At 43.5% G+C, this 24187-nt stretch overlaps 2 protein-coding genes across 3 annotated transcripts; both read right to left on the bottom strand.

Moving 5' to 3' along the window:
• Window positions 1–12: 12 nt before the first annotated feature.
• On the bottom strand, window positions 13–14462 carry micall2a (mical-like 2a). Of its 2 annotated transcripts, XM_079745579.1 has the most exons (17): window positions 14130–14462; window positions 13846–13894; window positions 10298–10439; window positions 9892–10064; window positions 8953–9083; window positions 7789–8511; window positions 7454–7623; window positions 6548–6611; window positions 5850–6025; window positions 5415–5513; window positions 4906–4970; window positions 4582–4705; window positions 2269–2371; window positions 1910–1983; window positions 1687–1801; window positions 1444–1490; window positions 13–1347 (listed from the first exon to the last, which is right to left on the bottom strand). In XM_079745579.1, the coding sequence occupies exons 1-17, from the start codon at window positions 14270–14272 to the stop codon at window positions 1268–1270; spliced, it is 2478 nt and encodes an 825-aa protein (XP_079601705.1). In that variant the 5' UTR covers window positions 14273–14462; the 3' UTR covers window positions 13–1267. The 2 variants fall into 2 exon arrangements, 1 of the variants encoding a protein (XP_079601705.1); XR_013812194.1 differs by lacking the exons at window positions 13–1347; window positions 2269–2371 and having other exon boundaries at window positions 1476–1490.
• Window positions 14463–16850: 2388 nt separating this feature from the next.
• On the bottom strand, window positions 16851–19063 carry LOC307082532 (uncharacterized protein; the record flags this gene model as incomplete). Its single annotated transcript, XM_079746151.1, has 4 exons — window positions 16851–16908; window positions 17545–17957; window positions 18352–18509; window positions 18823–19063. 4 exons carry the CDS (start codon window positions 19061–19063, stop codon window positions 16851–16853), a joined length of 870 nt encoding a protein of 289 aa, XP_079602277.1.
• Between the last annotated feature and the right edge of the window lie 5124 nt (window positions 19064–24187).

Below are 24187 nucleotides of genomic sequence, written 5' to 3'. Positions count from 1 at the left end.
CAGACACCGCCTACAAACACTGGAAATAGCATTTTCACAGATGAGTGACTAAGCAAATCAATAACGTTAAGGAATGTGAAATTTATAATAGGCCAGGTAGGGATTGGGGGCCATTCTTTAACAGATATTAGTGAAGAGTAATGTTTAATTAAACCTGGTGTGCAGATAAGGAGCTCCATACAAACCTATAGTTTATAAGCCCTGCCTGGCCATAAGCTACAGCTCTAAACTAATCCTCTTTCACGTAATATTATTGCTTCAGCCCAGCTGAACATTTTGCAGCATTTATAAAATTAGCAAAGAAATTAACTGTCTGTACTGTGGCAAATTGGATTTCAAAGTTCCTGCGGTGTGATACTGCATACCCAGGCTGCCACCTACAGTACAGAATGAGAGCTTTTATGGGCGGTAAAAAAAAAAGGGCAAAAAACATCTCATTCAACATGTGTGGGTTATGTCAACATGTGTGTCTTTGCCATCATTTTGACATCTTGATATTTTTCCTGTTTAAATTTCCTTTTTTATGTTCCCTAAAACTGATAGAAATCGATTATAAAAATGTAGAATTGTTTTAGTCTTGGATTAAGACAACTAACTAAAAGTAACATTACTTAAAATGTGTTATAATTCTAAATACACGGTCAAATGGAAATCAATCTCTCCTTGCTTCTTTTGATATGAATTAAATTGGAAGATTTCCTGTATAATAATAATAATTCATAAACATGCCTTTTTTGCTATACGAGTGACTATGCTACAGAGTTGAAAATATATGAAAATATATGTATTTTTACAATTTCAATCGCATAAAAAATGCTTCAAATACATTGTGATGGGTTCTCTAAACATTTATTATTACACAGACATGTTAAGACAACCTATCCTATAAAAAACCTGAGGACACACACACACACACACACACACACACACACACACACACACAAACAAATTCTAACAATATGCTGAAGAAAACAATTCAAGGTTTAAATTCAAGGTGAGCTATTAAACAGTGTAAATTTAACAAAACCATGATCATCTTCCAATACATACAATAGTGAATATTTTAACATGAAGCAAATTATTTTATCGGTCACACTTGCCAAATTTTCCACAGTAACCCAATTCAAAAAAAAAAGGACACAATTAATTCTTCTATAATATATTCAAATCGTTGAGATATAAAACCATTAAAAGCTGACTTAATACCCACACACTTTTCAGTTAGTGTATTAGGGCATGGCAGTAAGCTTCAACACCGGTTCTGTGTTTAATCCACCACTCTCTTACTTCTTCGCCTGAAGAGTTTTGAAACAGACGACTTCCTCCTTTTGGGTGATTTCTTTACCCCTGTTCACCAAAATAAAAGTCTCATAACAAACGGCATTGGGACGTAAATCAAAAAACTTCTTAATGTTCAAAACAACATATAGACTTTGAACTTACCAAGGCTCTGCATCATATTATTTAACTGTTGATCCTCTTCCACTTCCCTGAAATGAATTTAACATGAGTAATGCATTGTTAACGTGGTCCTGAATCAACCAAGTGCAGAAGAAAAAAAAGGATGATAAATTTAATGTGAACAGCAGTTCGAGTGAGAAGGAATGAAGCTCATAAAAAAATCACTTCCACTGTTCTCCAAGACTACCGACAAAACTAACAACAACAAAGCCAATTGAATCTCACCTGAGCCTGTCTTCATCCAAAACCTGCACAATGGCGTTTCGGCCGTTCACTATCTCCACCAGTCTCTCCATCAGCCTCTCCTCACGCTCTCGATCCGACGCAGACTTTAAACTATCTGGTCGAGCAAAATTAACACGGCTGAGAAGGAGATAATGAAGACAATACTACACTCAAATTAATTATTTGTGCACACACACACACACACACACACACACACACACACCTGGTTTTCCCAACAGTATTCGGAGTTCTGCCTCCACTCCAGGCTGTTGTACCTCCAGGTCTTGTATCCTGGCTCTGGATGGATGTAGGCATTCATGGCAGTTGGTAAATGCTGCAATTTACCAACTAAAAAAGGTACTTAAGCTAAAAAGTAAACCTAACAAATAATCAAGAAATATATAGTGAATTGTACGCAAAAGATGTATTTTGAACAAGTATCGCGTGAACTAAAAGTTTTAAATTGGTGAAATATAATTATGGGGTTGGGTTTCAACGTGTAGAATATAGTGCCTACATTGGAAAGACGGATGGACAGACGCACATGCACACACGCACACGCAGACAGCAATTAACACTCACATGTAGACCAGTTCGGACTCCTTCCTAATGTACACCTGCTTCTTCCTGATGAGGTTGAACCACTCAACCATTACAGGGTCCATCAAAATGTCCCCCCCTACATCTGAAAGGGGACGTCATAGTTTTGGATACATAGCGCTTAATTGGAAAAGTGTGAGTCAATTACTATTCAATTAATCAAAGTTATACTGTTAATTATAAACTCGGGGGCCCATGTATGAACATTTATTGGGCCCTGGATTCAGGATTCTGGCACAAACCTCATGTCAAGACAGTCACACGGCTTTTAATTTAGTAAATTTAGATTCCTTTATCTCGTCAAATTGAAAATGCTGCCAATTAGCAAATGCATTGCCATGTGCATGCATTATATCTTTCTAATCACATTAGTAACAGATTCATACCCGGACCGAAATATTGCAGGAAGAATCCAAAAAATGTGCAAAGGCGGAAACATCATAATTTAATATCAAGCTTTAAATTAACAGCTTTTGTTGAGGCCGAAATTACACTTGGCTTGTCTTTCCGTTTCACGATCGCTGAAGCCAAGGTTTCTCACACGCTCATTTAGCCTCCAATTAATCAATCAATCAAGTAAAGACGACAAGTGATGTCTCCAACGAGTATCTGTTCAAATCTGATTGAGTACGTTATGTGATGGGGGGCAAGAACAACCAATGAAAACCAAACCAACATTCAGACCAAAATGGCAGCATGTTCACTGTATAAATTCATAAAGTTAAAAAAGACTGTATAAAGGAATAATATTGGTGAGAATTATATATTTTTTATTGTTGGACAGTGTGCCAAAAACTAGCAAACTATTGACTTATGTTTGCTGCATAGATCAAGGACACATCAGGTAGAGTCCAGGCTTACATTGTGAAGTCATAGAAATCCAAGAATCCCTCTATGCTGTACCATCACCTTTATCAGTAAAAATACAGGCAAGAATTTTTAAAGCCAGAGTTTAAACAATTATACACACTTAATTGGTTTGTGCCACGGCAGAAGCAAACATAAAGGATCCTGCCTGACCAATCGTGCCTCAAACAATGAATCGTTTTGCCAAGAGGCCCCTTCGGATACCCAGGAATTAGTGTCTAGGTCATCATCTCAGAGTCAAATCACAGATGAGGTGCTAAACACTTGAAGCTTATACACACGTTTCCACTGGGGAAACTGACTTACACGCATGTTAGAGAAAGGTTAGACAAAAAATAAAATAACCAGATTGGTGTTTAATCTTGCTGAAACGGTAAACTAGGGAAATCCAACACACTATCCTTACGTATGATAATCAGATTTATAAGGCAATGAACATGTCCAAATATGACCCTTAACATTGCACTTGTAGTTCTGGGCAACGCAAAAGCAACATGGGTTTACACACGACACAATAGAGAGGAGTACATTTGCCTAACAAAGTATAGATCAAATTGAATGGCCCTTTTATGTCTTTTATAAAGTGTAAAATTGGTATAATGGAGTTGAGAAAATAAATCAATGGGGTCTTGTTTGGGGAATATGCAAATATCAAAATTTGCTGCTCAACAATTATGGCCAGTACCCTCTGGGATGTCAAGGGACCAGAGATAAAACGGCCAACCTTGTTCTTAGAGCCTCCATCTCTAAAAATAATACGCTTGTACGATGAATTACTAACAAGGTTTGGTTCCCCCCTCCTCTCCCCTCCCCCTTTCCAAATGTCCATTCATGGGAGGTATTTTAATTCAAAAAGGCGGAACATTCATTTTAAATTCTGACCAAAATGACAGCACGTTCACAGCCTGAGCTCAGGACAGATTCATCGAGCCAAAGAGAGTGAAAGGAATAATATTGGGTGGTTGGAAAAAAAAAATGACTGTGGCCCAAGCCATGTTTACCTTGAACAAAGCAATCAAGCACCTTCAGGCTCCAACTAATGAGTATTTGAACTGTGATTTAGTCCATGAAACGTCATAAATAATGACAAATGTCCATCACAAGGAACCAGAAGCCAATGCCTTGTCAAAATATGCTTGCTTTGTCTGCAGCCAGGAAAAACAATGAAGGTATTCATTCTAGAATCTGAAATATCTTAATATCCGAGTTCAGTCTGTACACAGGGATGGATCGAACTTCTTTAAAATAAGTAAAGTGGTAAATATTCACATGGGTAGGACAGTGTATTAGCTAGTGTGTTTGAATCCTAGCCAAAAAGGTAGGTGGTTTGATCCCCATGTCCCCAATGACTAGCATCTGAAGTCGCTAAACTGAATAATAAAAATAAAATAAAAGTATTCGAAATGACTTCATCGTAAAAAGACACACCTTCCTCACAGCTGCGTAGCTTTTTCTCCAGCTCCACCCCCTCCTTCTCCAAGGTGCCCAGTTCCTCCTCGATATCGCCCAGCTCCTTCACGATCTGATCTGTCGGTATGTGATGACACCTTATCTGATGGCATCCAATCAGAAAAAACACAAGTCACCACATACTGGAGGGATGATCAAACCGCCACATTTGAAGCAGGTTGCTAAATACACGGGAAAGCCTGTCACGACAGTCACCGGCGAGGTAATAAAAATATAATCATATTTGGATAGCCGTTAATTAATCTCTTAAAAAAAAGAGAGACTTAATAGGGGAAAACTTACAATGGTTGACCTCATTTCGGTCTTGGAGGCGTTGGCGGGTGACAGATACTTTCCCCTTTTAGTGCCTAAAAAAGGAGGTAGATAAAATTGGATTAGGTAGACCTTTTCATGGCGGATCATCGGGAAACCATTGTCGCATGTGACTTAACCTGCTTCTTATGTTAAAAAAAAGAAAGAAAAAAAGGTCGACATGTTCTCATGATCTTTCCCCTGTCGTAAGGAAGAGCCCGGAATATCAACAGGAAGGGGAGAGAGGCCAGGCCCAGGCGCCTGGCGGTTGGCGATAACAGAGAGAGAGAGAGAGAGGGAGGGAGGGAGGGAGGGGGGAAAGAGAGAGAGAGAGAGAGAGAGAGAGAGAGAGAGAGAGAGAGAGAGAGAGAGAGAGAGAGAGAGAGAGAGAGAGAGAGAGAGAGAGAGAGAGAGAGAGAGAGAGAGAGAGAGAGAGAGAGAGAGAGAGAGAGAGAGAGAGAGAGAGAGAGACAGAGAGAGAGAGAGAGCAGGGTCTCGACCTGGTGAGCCGCTGAGGTGTAGATGTTCCTGATTGGCTGAAGTCCGAGGTGAGTAGGCGGGGTTTGGTGAAGGACATCCCGCGGTAACGCGTGTCATGGCTGAAGTAAAACCAAGCAGGGGAATGGGGGGGATCAAAGAGGGTCTATGATTTCTATTGCGAAACCGCAAAACACAGGAAAAGTAGAATACTGATTAAATGTTGACAATGATCACGTCTTCACACCCCTCTTTTATTTGGATCAATTAGTTGGAATGACGCAACAATTATATGACACCAACGAGGAGCAAAAAACAATCTTACCATTCAATAAATGCGAAAATGTTAAATTATTTTGTTACAAATGTAAATGTATGTGTCAGACTTGAATGACGGACCAAAACCATCACCAAACCATCATATTTGCGAAATGTATCAAAAAGGTCAACCAGATTACCCAAGGAGGTCTGCGGTTCCACTGGGATCAAAAGGTTCCCACATGGAGGATGAACCAAGGGTACGTCCGGTTGAAACACTTCAGGTGCCACAGCCGTAGCGCTGATGGTGGCCAGACACACCTCAGGGACCGTCTGAGGCACGTCCTGCTTTCCGCCAACGTAGACGTCCGAACTTCTGCAAGGATAATAAGGAAAAATCGAACAATGTCTGCTGTCTATGCATAGACCCACCAATGAATACGAGGGATGTATAAAAGGTGAAAAGAGATAGAACTCACCTTTCATGTTAGAATGGTAAAAGAAAGGCCATGAAAACAGTGGGAGGGTCATCGCGACTGGGAAGTAATGAGGCGGCTGAGGTGTTGGGACAGTGGTGGAGAGGGGGGGGGGGGGAGACGGACGGACGGGGGAGAGGTTGTAGGGCCAGCGGGCGTTTCCTTAGGACCGGACTAGAAGATGGGCAGGGCTACAGAAGGGGAATAGTGGCATGGCACTCTGAGCCCGTCGACAACCACAAGCACAACAGATGAGAGAAGGGAGAGGAAGTGGTCTCAGTAGAGAGCAGAGTACAGAAGCTGCACGGTTTCAAGGTCAAAATGTTTCAAGACATTTTCTCCCTCAACGGTTAGCCTTTTTTTCTGAGCCGCCTTTCACTAAGCAAGCTCGTGGTAGTAAGCCGGTTTAGCCGGAGACTTACCTTCTTTCTGGATCCGTTGTGACGAGCATCAGCTTTGAACGCCTGTCCTGACAGGCCGTCAAGTCTGCACGCGAAATACAAAACTGATTGAGAGGCCTACTTTGATAGCCATAGCTCAGCCTAATGCAGAATTATACAGCAAAACCCCTTGATTCAACACTGCATCACGGTTGAAGTGGGACTCATCCGTTGCTTGTGGACGTTGAGCCTACCCATTCTGTAGGCTCAACCCTGGCTGGATGTGGGCCAATAAAGCATCTCTAGTTAGCCTGTAGGAAATGCATGCGTTAGGGCCTGAACCCCTACTCTTGTAAGCAGATGGCTTAATCTGTATAGAAGTACTGGTTCCACTGAGACATATGCGCACATCTGCAGGTACTATGAGATCATTGGTATGGTCTGGGGAATTATCGCACTAGTTCATAAGAGCTCCGTGTTGAGCAAAATAATGCAAATAACACATGGCATGATCATCAACCAACTAATGAAGCCGCCGTCCAAAAAAAAAAGTGAAACCTTTGTTTACCAGGAACCATCTGGTTTAGTCTATCAGTGAAAAATTGCGTCATGACACCTGGCCTTAGCAAGATATTTCTTTCCACATCGAGTATACAAGATTGGAGCAATATTACTTGGAGTTAATTGGAAGTTTAAAGTATACACTGCAATGTTTGTTTTTTTATGCCTTATGCCTAACAAGGACATGTAGCATAGGACCACAGGTGAGAGTCAAACCTGGGTCGCTGCAATAGTTTTTCCTAGATGGTTAGCACACTAGTGGTTTGAGCCACTAAGCCATAAACACACTGTGGCCACTAGAAATTTGACTATAGTCAGAAAAACATTGTTTTTTTTTCCCCCAATTCCTGGTTGAATTTATGTATATTTAATTAGATCATATCTTACCTGTGGTTGTGTTTCCCACCGTTGTCAACCTGGTCTCGTCCATCTGAACGGACTTCAGGCCAGAGGCTTCCACAACGGTTTGCTGTCCTCTCTGGGTCCTTTCCTTGCCTTGGGTAGACGTTTCCTGTGTGAAGCCAGCACCACCATCTGGACTGGGGTCATCTCCGAACCTGCATCCAAACAAAACACGTGCATCATCATCTTCGACAGCAGCATCAGCATCAGCATTATCATCAGCATCATCGGCATGACGACCATAAATAGAAAGCATAGGGCCACCTTGCGGTCCAAACACAAGGTCCCAAAAAAGAGGGTACCAGAACAATGACACCCACCTTCTCTTCGCCGATCGGACGGTGAAATGGCGGACATTGTTGTTGTTGCAGTTCTCCTGAGCCAGCTTATTGCCGCTCTTCTCCTTTGTGCCTTTGGAGTGGCTGTGGACGTCGGCCGGTCCAGGGGGCTTCCTGTGGGTCCCAGGGGGCTCCACCAAGGGCCCGGCCTGGCCCGTCTGGAAGAACCTCTGGCGGGCTGCCTGGGTCTTCTGTGCCGACAGGGAGAGCGGGGTGGAGTGGTCCGCCGTCTTGTTCGCAGAGGAGCTCACTGGGGTGACGGGGGTCAAAGAGGTCACGGGGGTCGCAGAGGTCAAAGAGGTCACAGGGGTCACTGGGGACACAGAGCTGAGGTCGGCGGCCTTGTAGGTGACGGGGTTGGTCGAGACGGAGACGGGACGCGGGGCGGGGGGGGTTTGGCTGACGCTTCTGGGTCGTGGCGCTAGCGTGGGACGATTACCGTCCGGTCGCTGAATTGAAGCAGGAGGATCATGATGGTGATGATGAGGATGGCGGCCGTTGGATTGCGCCGTCGAAGCCGGCTTGAACGCGTTTGACCAGCTAGACACGAGAGGATCAGGATCGGTCGGGACCGTCGCTGTGGACGATACAGTCTTGGGCTCGCTCTTCTGCTGATCCCGCTGGTGGGAATTGCAGACGAAAGTGTCTGGCGACGAGCCGACCCTGTAGGCCCCGGGACGGAGCGTTCCAGAGCAGTCGCTGCATCTGGGTGGAAGGGGGGTGGAGGGGTGGCGGTAGTTTAGACATAATAATTCATTCAGCTTATGTAGCGCTTTTCTTAATGCTCAAAGTCACTTAACAGTGATTGAACACAGATTCAAATCATTTATTAATAAAGTATGCAAGTCAAAAGATAAAATAGGATGAAAATAGGAAGCTAAAAAACTGAAATAGCTATATAAGACTAGGACTAGTTAAAAGGAGGGAGGGGAGAGAAGGAAAGGAGGTTATGTGTTGAAAGCGATCTTGAAAACGTGGGTTTTGAGGGCCTGTTTAAACGATGGGAGTGTGAAAGCCTGTTGGATGTGGTTGGGGAGGGAGTTCCAGAGGGAGGAGGCGGCAACTTAGAGGGCCGCACAGCTTGTGGGTTACTTCACCGCACAGTGTGGGAGACTGAGTGGCTTAGAAAAAGAAGTAGCTTCTCACCTGAAGCAGCTCCGGTGATAGAGCTTTCCGTCCACAAAGTGCCTCTGGACCAGGTGAACGTGACTTTGGCACGTGACACATTTGCTGTTAAGGGTCCCGGACTTTCCCGTGTTTCCGGGTGTGGCCGTCTTCTACAAAGTGGAGAGACGGTATAACAATTTGAATTGGTCTGTTTGAAAGGGTAACAGAACAACTACAGTCAAAGAAGCTGCTTATGGTGTGTTCCTGAATCCTCGGACGCCAGCCTTCCGAGTCGGAAGTCGGGAAATCTCCCAGCTTTCTTGTGGCATTTCTCGGAGGCACACCCCCTTTTGGTCCTCATCTCTCGGAGAGAGAGTTGACCGAGAGCAGTGATGACGCTCTCAATTGATTTTCTTTGTATTTGTACCACGTTGGTCATTTCAATGCTCTTTCACACTTGATTACATTGCTCCTTTATTCTGGTCACCAATTTATGCATTGCACGGTCTTGCTGTGCGTGCAATACAATGTGAAGTTGTGTTGTTTGTGTTCGGGCTGGTTTGCTAAAGAGGCTAATGTAGCTAACAATAAACAACGACTAGCCAATTTCATGACACAATCACAGAGACGAACGGGAACGCTATAAATGCTCCGAGACCGGAAATGACGTAGAAGTGCAACTCGGAAGGCTGGCGTCCGAGGATTCAGGAACACACCATAAGCATATGTCACTCTTCTATGACATGGGTATATGCATTTTAGAGAATTTTAAAAAGGAAATCTGGGATTCCCCCCTCCCCCCCAAATAACCCGACCTGCAACATCCAACTGATCTTTATTCACTTTCTGTCTCCTACCTTATCCTGAATGAACTCATTTCTGAATTGACTGAAATCATTCACTTTGCATGAATGCCTCTCCTCAATGACTAAAGACTAACTAGGCTGTCGTCAGGTGACACCCACAACTAGAACCAACCTCAGCAGTGGCAGAAGAGTCTCTGGCCGTTCCGGGGGAGGACTCTGCAGCGTCCGGGGAAGGAAAACCTTTCTCAGTCGCCGTTTTAGAAACAAAGGTTTTGGAGACCATGGGGATATTCTTCTTCGACAGATTCTCTTTGGAGCCCTCTGCTGGCCGTTTAACACCTCCAACTGGAAATATGACAAGCAATTACTCTCTCTCTATAGATACACAAGTAAGCCTAAGCTAAACAAACATTTTCCAAAATAAAAGTTTGTGGGTTTCATTGTGGAACAGGTTTAAGATAGCTCAATATATATCATATAAAGTGGGTTCCATAACTATTAATTTAATTTGAAGTGGTAAATTGGACAATTACATATAAAGTGGATACACAACCCAAGTCAGTGAACAACATTCTTACTGGCAGAGCGTCCATTGAAATAGTTGTAGTACTGGGAAACATAGGTGAGGATGCTGAGCCTGTCTGGAACCCGTAAGGCCACCATGTCCTCTGCATCCAACAGAGCAGGAATCCCCAGCTTCTCCTCAGCAATACGGAATGCCTAGAGGAAAATGATAATCATGATACAGCTATTAAGTCGACGGCTTTCATAACCATACAGGCAGGGATGGGCACAAATACATCAAAATGTGTTTCCAAATAAAATACCAAATACCAACCTTAAAAATGTATCAAAATAAGCTACAAAATACAGCAGCCAAAAAATGTATCAAAATAAAATACTTGTATTTTCAAAATACTACAAAATACTTCTTTCCCAAAGGCAGTTTTTTAAACAACCTTTCTCTAATAGCTTTTTTCATCTATCCCTTCACTTGTACACTACCTGGAAAAACATCTGAAAGCAAGAGACTCCTTCCATAACCAGTCAACAGATTAGATATGCTGACCCCTCATGTTAGAAACATCCAGATATAAACCTCTGCCCTGAGAAATGTTCTGTAACTCAATGAACCCTTCCTTATTTATTCTCTTGGTGTAATAGATTGCCCACTATGAATCAGTGACAATAACTCAAAGACAAACAATCCAAATGGATGATTTATTTAGAAATTTAAACTAGGTAGCATTTTAATCTTTTCAGTTATTTAAGACCATCACTACCAAACGTATGGTGAGTTGCATCACAGTTGAATCATTTTGTATGCACCTGAAATTGGTGTGTGCACAACCTCTATCAATCTAAACACAAAAAAAAAGTTTAAAAAAAAATAAATCAGTTTGTCACATTGATACCATCCAATCAGTTAGGCCAATTAGAAGCCAATAATTATGACATTATCAATAATTTCTTATTTGGAATGTGCAAGAGGTTGGAAATGTCCTTGTTTGAGGAAAGAAATTATGTTGTCAAGTCACCATAGCACTGAAATATTTCACAGGTCAGAGAACAGACATATTGAAAGTCAAGAAAAAAACTGTAAAACAGAAAAAAGAAAGGAAAATAGCAAACTCAAGTGTGCTATCAAAGCTTGTGAACTCAAGTCCTTGTGCTGTCCTTGTGTGAGCAAAGGAGTATGTGTAACCTTAGCCACCTTAGCTAGTAGTGTCTCCTCAGGTGATGCCTTTAAGCACAACTAACTTCTCAAACAGTGTTGCATTCAGACAACGCCTATGGGGCCTGTTAATCAGTCCAGCAAAGGAAAATAAACGCTCTACCGAAGCAGAACACGGAATGGTGGTATTGAACCTTACAAAAAGGGGTTTTGATGAAGGGGTACTGGTCCAAGGATGGCAAGTCCTTCCTTTGGTCCTCTAAAACATGCAGTGACTCTAGCTCAGCCTTGCTGTGAGTTGGCTTCTGGATAACCTCCATGTCTTCTGTGAAGATGAAGAAGTCATCCTCTTCCTCTACCGTAGCAGTTGCGTTTCAAGCCTCACTCTCAGTAACAAGCCCAAGATCTGTGGCAGCCTGAAGCATCAGTTCTTGGATTCTTTTTTTTTTTTTACTTGCCATTTGTGGAGGCAGCCAGCACATCTTAAAGTACAGATGGGTCACACTCGCCAGGATCGCTTCATTCACTTCTGGTCGAAGTTCTAGAAAGGCACCAAATCTGCGCCGGAAACCATCCACTGTGGCATGCAGATGGTGTGACCAGAAACTGAGGTTGTTGAGCTTCAAGCTTTGCCTCTACCGCAAATAAGGTCAGAATTAATTCTGCGTAATAGCAAGGTGACTGGCTCTCCAATCGATCGATTGCCTGCGCAAGGGGTTTAAGGACTTATATTCTTCGATGTGCTCCATCTCTGCATCCTTAAATAATGGCAGGTTTAACTTTTTCATGAGATCAGGGAGTGTCTCGCGGATGCCGCAGAGCTGATGAAGGCTGTCATATAGAGAGTTCCAATGTGTCGCACAAGGTGTAATCTACCTGAATTTAAGCCACAGACAGACAGAGACTTCGTGCTTTATAGTTAGATAGATAGATGTCATCACGGTGTTTGACAGAAAGTATTTTACAATATTTTGAAAATACAAAAAAACACAACACTAAAGTATTTTGATACAAAATACGAAGGCATTTTCATCATCTCAATAAAATACAAATTACAAAATAGTATTTTGTATTTGAAATACGTATTTGAAATACAGGTATTAGAAATACTGCCCATCCCTGTATACAGGGAGAGTTTTTTGATGTGCTTCATAATAGATGCTGAAGCACAAGAACCGTTTGTATAAAAATAGGAATTGTTGGGAAAAAAAACAATACGGGGACCTCACCCAATTGTCTGTTGAAATGCCAAACTTTCCGATAAACAGTCCACACACATCAAAAAAAACAGTCCCTCTACCGTGTGTGTGTGTGTGTGTGTGTGTGTGTGTGTGTGTGTGTGTGTGTGTGTGTGTGTGTGTGTGTGTGTGTGTGTGTGTGTGTGTGTGTGTGTGTGTGTGTGTTTTCCTGTGCGCTCTCAGGGATAAGACTGAGGATAAGGGGGGCAGGATGCAGAGCCATTGTCTAGGATCAGCCTGGACTGACTCATTAAAAATCCACATCAGGATTAACATGGAGGACCCCCACTGTCCTAATTTCAGAGTCCCAATTCGTGCATTTAATAAGAGTGCTCGGAGTGCAAAACATTGAACTTGTGTTAATAAGCAAAATGAAAAACAAAACACACACAAAAAATAGATAAAACAACTGTGGAGAAGAGCAACACCAAAGGGACAGTTCATGAGACAAAATCCCACCGTATAATATATCTACTGAAAAAAAACTAAAAAGCCTTCACATGAGAGGAATATCGTTTGTCACTTTCTCAGTTCAACGAGTTCATTCTTATCTAGAATTCAGTGAAGCACACGTGTTTTCATGGGCACTAGAACACACTTTTAAAAGGGAAACGTAGCCTCTGCGACCATGACACAGTTCCACACAGCCTACACTAGGATCACCAGGATCGAGTGGCCTGTAGAACAGTCAGTCTCATTCAAAATAAATAGGTTGGAGAGCTTCTCCTCAGATCGGGTTCTTCATCTGACGACACGGTCAGGACTATCCCAGACCAGGAAGTCCATTTAGTAGACTATCTAGGCATAGCCCCATTGGGCATGTGATCGTCAAACGCTAGAATACTTGGACCTCAGCCTGCGTTTAGGGTCGTTAAGGGGTTAAGTAAATTGTGTGTAGAATAAACAGGCATTAACTGCGAATATTAAGAATCGTTTAATATGAGCGTGGCATACAATTACCTTTGGTCTGTGATATGTTGATTTTACTAATTGGCTTTTTATTACACTGCCACCACCAATCACAAACCAGTTTACATTTACATCAATCAACCTCCTGAGAATCTCAGAGCAGTCTTTATGTTGTAGGCATGTGGTTGAACCTATCAATGGTTGGTCTTCAACTTTGAATAAGTGGTTGACAGTATTTATATTTCACAGTAAAAGATGCCTTATTTGAAACACGTAGGCCTACAATGTAGCGAAGAGACCTTACCAAGTGGTTGTTTTGAAATACATCCTCTTTGTTTAGTGACTCATAGTCTCTGGAACAGAAAAAATGTTAAAAACGTTAAAAGGACAAGCCTTTAATGGCCTAATTAAATAGCAATACACATCACACATTCATACATTTAGGACGATACTCAACAAAGACTAACTCTTAACAACGATCCACTGCATTACAACTCATTGCAAACTAAGCTGACATGTTCCTAGAGTTTAATTATCTAGACAGACTAGATCAGATCAGATCAATTTACAGAATGAACACATACTTACATCAGGTCCGGTCTGTACTTGTGAATCAGAGCGCAGAATGCCATTCCGTTTTTAAACGAAGTCGTCATGTTGTTGATGGCAACATCTTGGTACCCATCACACTGCATTTTGCACCATTTCTCCAAAGCTTTGATAGCGGACATCCTTCTCCGTCCACGAACACTGCACACGGCTTGCGACCTAGCTTCGATTCCACCACGTAAGTTATAGTACAATTTTTAAAAAAAGAAGCCACATCGACCGTGAACAAAACGGCGGACATAAAGTTATCGACGAGATCTGGCGTGTAAATAAATACGGAGCTGGCTGTCTGCAGCCGAGGCTCTGCGTCCGGTGTCCTGTTGTACCTGCGAGGGGTGGGAACTTTCTTGTTCATTAGCCTGATTGCTACTATAGGGGATGATTCATATTTAATACACTAGTTAATGTTCATTGTTGTATAAGGGGAGTGTGTGTGTGTGTGTGTGTGTGTGTGTGTGTGTGTGTGTGTGTGTGTGTGTGTGTGTGTGTGTGTGTGTGTGTGTGTGTGTGTGTGTGTGTGTGTGTGTGTGTGTGTGGATTTGTTCGAAAAGCTGAATGTATGCCTTGGTAATGTGTGTTTTGTTTAGTGTAGTTGTAGGCTACAGCATAACATGACATAAACTGCCCAATGTTTAGTGGGATGGTAGGCCTATGCAAAGTTTTGTTTCAGAGAAAAGGGATTCTTGTTGTTGAATGTTATTTGGTTAATTCCGGTCACAATTGTGAACCGTGCACCAAGTGTGTGTTTACATTTTGGAATTGCAAAGATTACTTCAGTGCATTATCTCTAATGACATGTGTAACATGTGAACATGCAACGCAAGATAAAACTCAACGCCACCGCCTACTTTTGGTCTGTCCACACTCCAGTGGATTAGTAAACAGATAGCTCTGCTGTTTTTGGCAGAGCACTCGCTTGGTTGAAAAAGTATACAAATGAAGGGGGGCAATAGAGATGGAACATGCTTTTTAATAAACTCAACCCCCTCTAATAGTATATTCGACAACAACCCCCTTTAACATATTGTGAGTCAGAAAAGAGAGCAAACAGGGGAATTGTCTTTAATTTATTTGGTGAGTCATTCATGTTTAAACCCTGCTTAAACAATACAACAATAGGGGCGCGTGTGATGGAATCATCCATATGTTGTTTACTTTTAATAATTTAAGCTTTGCTTTCTATTCTTTGTATTGTCTAGCCACCCCGTTCCTAGAGTTATCTAACGTTAACTTTGTGCCTGGGGTAAACTGGTCACAAGGGAGCAGGGATCCCCCTTATGCCTTCTTCTGCTTGATGAGAACACAGGCAACTCTGTGCTTTGGTAAAACATCTCCCTGATTTGATCATTGAAAACTGCATTTTGGGCATGTGGTAAAACTATTTAAATAGCTCAGTGAAACTGTATTCTGGGATCACTCTGCTAGAGAGGAGACTAGTATGCTTACATTAAAATAGGTTAATTGTCTACAACTATTGTGTGCTTTTTTGCATTTAGAAGTCTGTCCTAGACACATTATCTTGTAAAGAAATTGCAACGACGCTCAAACAATAGCAGAAACACTAATTTCTCCCCATGGGTAACAACCAGCGCATTGTGTGTTCACAAACAAAAGAGCCAGTCCCCCTATTATATTTGCATTAAATGTTGGAATTCAGACAAGACCCCCAACACAGATTTTGATTACACATGTGTCTCATTCTCATATACGTGGCTGCTGGGTCAGAGATTATGAACTAATGGGAAAACATTGTTATTGATTGGTGTTAGAACGCTATACCCCCCTTGGTACACCGGCTTCGTCATGTCCACCATAACTAAAGGGACGAAGAGTTAATTGATGCATGTGAACTGTGGACCTTTGGCCTGAAAACATCATTGAGCTCCACTTTATTTTTCTTTGAAAGGTTAATGTTCTCTCTCTGAAGTGTAATCAATGTCAACATGGGCATGGAAGAAGAATGATTTGTAGGGCTTTTATAAAAAATAATTGTGCTCATGTCTTCACATTTGAGAAAATAGGTGTATTCTTTATTTTTATATCCAGTGGAGGGCACTGTAAGACTACAACTGCCACCTAACCAAAAGATAGGATATGTAAACACAAACAGTGCAACATAAAGTCCATGAATAGGAATTGCTGCATTTTATTTCAGTAGCTGAGATACACATGTCTTGTTTGTTGAGGCACTGTTGGCCCCCAAGGCTCCTTTGTGGACGGAGTTGTTTGTATTTTGTTGAATGATACAGGAAACTGACGGGAAATTAACAGTCTTGGAAATAAATGGAAGAGAATTTCTTATCAGGATTTATGTGTTTGTGATAAGATTTGTATGTGTTATATATATCGTGTTTTGTGTTAAATAAGGTCATGTTTTATCAGCAGTATTTCTGTAAAAATACAAAATATATATATACAACATCCAATACTCACCAATACTCATATGATACCTGAAACAATATTTGACTCCCACACAGGCAGATATTAATTATTTGGTGAAACATGATATGTGAGGCTAGGTGTCTCCAAACACCAAATGATGTTCTTGAACACAACTTGTGTTGATGTTCCTGGACTCTATTGTATCCAATTAAAATTCTAACCGCATAATTGTGGACTCTTTTCGAATTCAGGGTTAAATTACAAATACAGAATATGAGTTGTTGATTACTTTCTGAGATGCCAGTTGGCGAGGCCAATTTACAGCCACTTCCATAGTTTCCTGTCCGAGATTGTGTCTTGTGTTGGGTCAGACATCCTGCAGGTCAGAGGAAGCCTGAAAACTGATGACATCATTTAGACATCTACAAAGCACAGACCCCTTTTCTTTAAAACCGTGATTGTTTGTTTGGAGAATATGTTTGCCTTCAGAGATATTCCACCTTTTTTTGTTTTACATGTTCACTTTACCGCATAGTCAACACCTTTTATGTTGCCTGTATACTTTTATTTTGAGACAAAAACTAAACAAAGCTATGTACACGTTTAGATATATGAAATAAAAGAGGAGCAAAACAGCTATATAACAAAATGTTATAACAAAAAAAGGCCTGGCAAGAATATGAAAAGTAAATATTAATGAATGTTCCAAGAAAAAAACTCCTTTATAATGGGCACCAAACTGTACAAACAAGACAAGTAAACTCAAAAGAGTTAAAAAAAAAAAGAATGAAATAAAATAAAAGATAAACATCAGCAAAACTCAACTAAGGCCCTCCCATTAGAACCTTCCAACAAAATAAGTCTCTCTCTGACCTCATTTGAGCTATAGATAGTTTAAAGACTCCCCATACTCCTCTTAATCAGACTGTTCAGTACACACAGGAAGTACAAGTACAAGCAAAAGGCCATCCGTCATGCCTCCTGTAGCCCTCTTCCTGTGTGTGTGACGCACGCGCCCTCCTCCTCCTCTCTGGACGCCACCGCCACCGTGCCTCGTATCTCTGCTGCGTGTCTCCTGGCCTCGGCCCGCAGCTTGGCGATGCTGCAGGAACGCAAGTCCTCCGAGCTGGGACCCTCCCCACTGCCGCTACCAACGCCGCCACCACCCCCCCACCTCCCGTCAACGGGCCACGTCCGGTCCTGGGTCGCGTCTCGGGTCATATCCGCCGCCCATAAGTCCTCTTGACCCTCCAATCGCTCGCCGTCGGAGCCCTCGGCCGCGTGGGGGGAACTCTCGAGGCCTCTCTGGGCGTCCTGGCCGCAGGTCCCCGTGGCCTTGCCGTCCGCGGCGGTGTAGCGTCCCGCCAGCTGGCTCTGGAGCTTCAGTTGGCGTCGCATTTTGGCGCGGCGGTTCTGGAACCACACCTGGGTTGCCCAGAAGGTGGGGGAAACAAACGTAAACAACAACACGACCCATAAACCCGTCTTTTTAGATACTATATGACATCTTATCCTAGCTATCTTTGTGTATACGGCGAAGGGGTTAACCTAGCGATTGTTAGTGCTTTACACTTGAACATCCTTACTGCACCGACAGCGGTATATTTTTTCACTTAATTATGGCAATTGTACTTATTGCAAGTCCCTTTGGATCAAAGCGTCAATTAATGCCCTAAATGTAAATGTAAATGAACTCGATAACAGTTTAGTGCTAAACAATTGAGTTAAGGTCTGATGTTTACAACTATTGAGTCACCCTGTCGGTACCGATCAGCTCGGACTCGAACTCTCCCCCCACCTCCACCAACTATCCTCCTACCTGCACCCGGGCCTCCATGAGGTCCAGCCGGAGGGCCAGGGCCTCCCTCATGAAGATGTCCGGGTAATGGGTGCTCTCGAAGGCCTTCTCCAGCTCCTCAAGCTGCCAGCTGCTGTAGTTGGCTCGCGCACGCCGCTGCTTCGCTGGCCTCTGTTCATCTGGAAAGTTGCGGTGGCAAGTGGCAATTACACAAGCGCCGACGGGTGACAAGGAACTAATAGCCCTAGATTGGATAATTAGCAAAGCGTTCATTAAAAAAAAAAGGGGGGAGCCCCCACTTTAAACACTGCGCCCGATAATTGATTGTTAGTTACGAGCGGTTAGACAATCTTTTGGTAAACATTTGCAAAGCAATCAGATGGTGCTGCTAGCGGGCTGGCTTCAAGAAAATTTGGATCCAGTGTTCGTGCCCGTTGGTAAACAGTGTGTTAGCTTTGGAGTACAGCGGTTGTCAATGGATGGTTGGCTCACCCATCCCCTCTGTGAGTCTGCCCATGGCGGCAGCGTGCGAGGCCAGCAGGAAGGCTTCTGCCTTGCCGGGGTGGGGCTGCAGGTAACTCCTCAGTGACTCGTAGCTTAGGAAGGGCCCCGGGAACAGAAGGTGTCCTGCCGGAGAGGCCAGCCTCGCATGGAATGCTGGGAAGAAGTGGGTCGCAGGCGAGGGGAAGATGGTGGGTAAGAGGCTCGACACCAGCCGACCAGGGCCAAACATTGTCCAGGACCTTGGAAAAATAATCGTCAAGTCTTCAAGATAGGACGCTAGGAGGAAAGTGTGGGCCGCCCTGGCTCCTTAGTCTGCCAAAAGATGCGCTTGGAGGAGGCAGTGGTGGTCGCTTGTTTTGTCATTAAATAAACGAGGATGTGAGAGAGTAATGTCCGTCCATTAGAGACATGTCTGCCTCTGAGGAGCTGGCATCAGTCTGAGAACTGATGATCTGCCCGGGTTTGGAGTCTTCTGAAGAGAAGAAGAATGCACTCTGAGGTTGGACGAGCTCTGTTGAGTCACAGGGTTGCAGGTTGAGTAGTCAAGGTATAAGCCTTAAGTGGTTGGCTCCTCACCTTAGCCCCCCCCGTATACCTTCCCCTCCCACTTTAACCCCCCCCCCCCCCCGCCCCTCCCTTTCAGGTCATAGGGTTCCAGAAAGATAGCAGTGATTGACTGATATGAGTTGTGAAATTGTACTTATTTGTTATGCAGATCATACAAAAAAAGGCAATCGACTGCCAAAAAAAGGCAGTCTTGCAATCGATATCTTTGATTTCCTAACCAAAATATCCTGGGTCACTGAAGAATGTATACACGATACCCCCCCCTTACTGACCTAATGCAGCTAATCTAAGCACTAACCCTGGACAAGTTTGGACACCTTTGGCTTCTGAAATTTCATTAAGTGAGAAGGTGTGAGCTGAGTGTGTATATTGCACTTCAAGCGTGTATTTACTTTGGTATTACACCATCCCTCAGAAAGAAAATACTGAGAAAACACTACGAAGCAGAGGATGGTTGGTAGTTACTATACTATAGGGTAAGGTAAGAATCTGAAAACAGTCTAACAACCAACGCAGAATGCTGATGATCCTAAAGTGCCCCACCTTCACAGATTAGTCACTTTTTCCAACACGGCAGCTGCTGTCCGTCGTTGAAAGACGCATGGTGGCGTGTACCACGCGAATGAAACACAGGTGTGTCAATTAATCCAACGTTACTCAAACCACACACACACACACACACACACACCTCTTCATCATGTTCAGACTATTACTCTTGAATCAAAACAAAACAAAATCGGGACACTGTCAGTGTTGTCATCACTAACAGGTGATGCTTAGGGAGCTTTGATCACATGTACATACACACAGACACACACCGGAATCTCAGCAAGACCCAGCTGGTCAAAGCCAGAGCATGAGGAGGACGATGATGATGATGATGATGATGCATCAAGCTCTGGTCATTCCACAGTATTTGTGGCCCTTTTTTTTCTCCTCCATCTGCACCTGTCTAAACACAACATTAATACCCAGGTGGAGGTCAGCATGTAAACCTATCTTAGAGAAGGGAGAAGGGGAAGAGAATAGAGCAAGAGAGTGACAGAGAGGAAGAGACAGGGTAAAGAGAGAGAGAGGAAAGAGAGAGAGAGAGAAAGAAAGGGAGAGGAAGAGGAGGCAGAGAGAGAGAGAGGGGACAGAGAGAGACTAAAGAAGCGACGAACAGAGTCAGAAAGAGGGACACATTTTCTGATGTGTTCACTCTGAGAAAACCAAACCGCAAACAGATTAGAAGTATCAACGCCAGAGTGCAGCTAAATACACACTTTGTTGGGGTGTGGTGGTGGAGGTAGTGGTGGAGGAGGTGGAGGTGGTGGGGACTGTGGATTACTGCAGCCATCTGCGTCCGGTCCCAGCACACAGGTAGACCCGGGGCGTCTGGCAGGCCTGAAAGCTGAAAGCGGAGCCGCAGCGCACTGTTTGTCCCTGACAGGCTCCTCTAATGCCCATTGATCCAGATAATCAGGGGAGAAATTGGTGGGGGAAGAAAGAACAAAACGGTTTGGGCTGGGGGGGGGGTGGAGAGAGATAGTGGTAGTGGTATAGTGGTGGATCACTCTTAGACTACGCTTGTCCAAAGGATCTACTGGTGGAGACAAGTTATGGAGAGTCAGGCAGACAATGGAAGGGGTTAATGCTCAAGCCTTTGTTTGAAGTCCCTCGCAGGTAACTCTAGCTCTGCTGATGACAAGGGCCCGGCCTGCGAGAGGGGAGCCACCATCTGAACACGGATAACGGTATCATTAACAAGAGACCTTAACCTAGAGGGGCCCAAAAGGCAACATTATCTATGGATTTGGAAAACACCATTTGGGGAAGTGGCTGTCCTGTTATCCATTAATAACATGGGCTCCAAAAGTCAAGGGGCTTTGTTTGAGCCTGCAATAATTGGTTTGGAACGAGCGAGACAGGGGTTGGACATCCTAGTACAAAGTCATTAATTCACTAATAGTAAACTTGTTTTGGGTAGATTGCAATCAGTTCAGCTAAAATAAACACAAAATAATTGGTTAAAGAAAAAAAAATTCAACTAAGTTAACTGATCTATTTTCATCTCATGTGTTGAATGCTGAGTGAATATACAACGGGCGTAGGTCAAGCCTATCCGGTGTCATTTCCAGACTGGAGATGGCCAGGGAAGAGCAGACAAGATCAATATTTAATCACAGTTTAAGTGAAGTCTAAAGGTTGTCAATGTCTGTGTCAACGGCTCCTGTCGGGATTGGACCAATGTTTTAACATACTCGTCCAATTTCTTTGCAATGAATTACAAACGAAAAAACTCCCTTGCTCCTCCTCACAAAGAAATAACATAATCTCATCACATTAACATGTTTGTAACGGCGGCCCGGAACAAAGAGGAAATGTGTTCAAACAGCTGAAAAATAAGCTTGAAGCCTAACATGTTACGGCTATGCTATGCTCCCCCCCCCCTCTCTCTGCCGGTAATAGTATCCTACAGTGCATGGGCTGATTGTTTTAGTCCTGGATCACTGGCCATGGGATACAACCTGAGACCCCCCCCCCTCCCCCTGCAGACCCTCACACTCTGTCTGCTTGCCAAGTCAAACCCTTCAAGGGAAAGCGGCCTACAATCTAACAGCAATCACACTTCATATATCAAAGTGTCCGCCAGCGGAGAGGAGGAAGAGGGGGGGGAGCAGGCCCACATTTTTCCTTTCTTTTTTCTGCATTTCTTCTTCTTCTCTCCACGCCAGCCAAGTGCAACTGAAGCGTGGCCGCGGCGGGGGAGATCTAAGGTAAGGGGTGCCATTGAGAAGGAAGAACCAAGAGCAGACAGATGTGCACGGGCAGGTAGTGGCACATTGTCCAACAGTGGGGTTGGGGGTGGGGGGGCTGCTTGTGTCACATTCTTAACTTCCTTCAAAAAATTCCCTGTCCATTAACAAATGAAGCAACAGGGATGTCTATCTATGAATGGGGAGCAGGACCATCTGAGAGGTTTAAAGGCTCGAAGGTCTTGAAGAATGGCTGTAAAGTTTTGCAACAGTACAAGAAAGTAAAACATTCACAAAAAGTGACAAAAAAGCGCCTCACTTTTTTTTTTTAAGACGATAAACATTCTCCATTTTCACCCTGGTCTACAGATGTGGGCACAGCTGCGTCTGAGGGGTATCAGACTTGCGGTGACGAATCCTGACAGCGGCGTTTAAGCTGTCAGTAGGCGTTCAATCCGATCCCTTCCTCTTGTCCTTCTCGCTCGCTCTCTCCCAACAACTTCCTCCTCAGCCGTCACTCATCTCGGTTCCGCATCACTGCTGCCCAGCCAATGGGATGCTGGCGCCTGACCAAGGGCCAGGGCTGCCGGGACTTGTATTCCAAAAGGTGATGGATAACCATAAACAGCCAGTCATTGGACACCATACAGGTGCAATTAACGCATCGCCGTGGAAACGGCAGCAGAAAACTGTATAGCGATGGGGCAGTGAAGCAGAGCACGACGACGAGTGAGGGCAACAATCATAACCCTTTGGGAGAAAGCACCATGTCAGACATGAGGAATTATAAATCACTGCATTGAAACAGAACGTGAAATCGTGGAAAAAAGGACAATGTAATGTCACAGATTAAAGTCAACTCTACTTCCATTACGCCAATGACTGTAAATACTTGATAACTCACACAGACCCAAGGTAATCCTATGACACAAAATGGCCTTTTGTTTTCATATTTGCTTTCGTCTGGAACAGTGAGGGTCAATTAATGATTGAACATACATGCGTTTATTCACATGTACATAAACACACACACACACACACAGTTAAGCCATACATACTAAATCCAGGGTTTTGGAGTTTTGTCTTTATCATCAACCGATATTCAGATAGAAGCATCAGCTTCTATCTGAATATATAAGCTTCAGGAAGCATGCGGTATCTTTAGCAGCGTGTTGCATTAAAAGGAAAATATGACAAGAGACACAGACACAGACAGACAGAGAGACAGAGAGAGAGATGAAGATCACTGAAAACGATGACCTCGTTCAGATAATACAGTTTTCATAAATCCATTTAGTTCTTCAGATGCACCGTCCTTCTCACAGACCGATGACAGACTCCACTGCAACCACCGGTATCGGTTAGGCTCACACACACACACACACACACACACACACACACACACCCCCCACAGGTAACTAAACACCATCTAGAGTCTCTGGGCTGTAAAATGGTCTGCCCACATCTCATCTTCAAAAAAGAAAAAAAGGAGCCCCTTCTTGTCTTTGTGATTGAACAATTACCGCCACGCTTAATTGACCCTAAATGGCGAAGACCGGCACATTGTTTCACTTATCCCTTGACTCGGTGAAGAGGTGCTGCGATGGAGTCAGTAGGCGAAAAACAAACATGGGGTGCTTTCATGGTCAGGATGGCTTCCATCACGGGCGCCATTCGCTAACGGCTTTCATTCGCTACATGCCAGTGGAGAACGAGTGCACCTATGACAGCTGTTTCCAGCTTCGTTATCACAGTCCGGAATTGTTGGAATAAAATGAATTGGCACGAAGGCCTTGCTCCAATCACCACCCCACCCCACCTCCTTTGTGTTCTGTTTGAGGTGCAGAAATGTTAATATTAAAAAAAGCAATAATTGGTTCTTGGGAAATTTCCATGGTTGCTACGCAATTCCATCACTAAACTGCCATCAAAATGTGGCAATGGTAGAACTCATAATTCAACAAGGCACCGTTGCATATTTTGATATGTATAATGGTTTTCATTGTATATGCATTGCAATCCAATATAAAAGCCATTAAATCATGGGT

Source organism: Pollachius pollachius, assembly GCF_949987615.1.
Source record: "Pollachius pollachius genome assembly, chromosome: 11".
Lineage (NCBI taxonomy): Eukaryota > Metazoa > Chordata > Actinopteri > Gadiformes > Gadidae > Pollachius > Pollachius pollachius.
The sequence above is the reverse complement of the archived record's forward strand: the minus strand, read 5'-3'. Positions and strand labels throughout refer to the sequence as shown.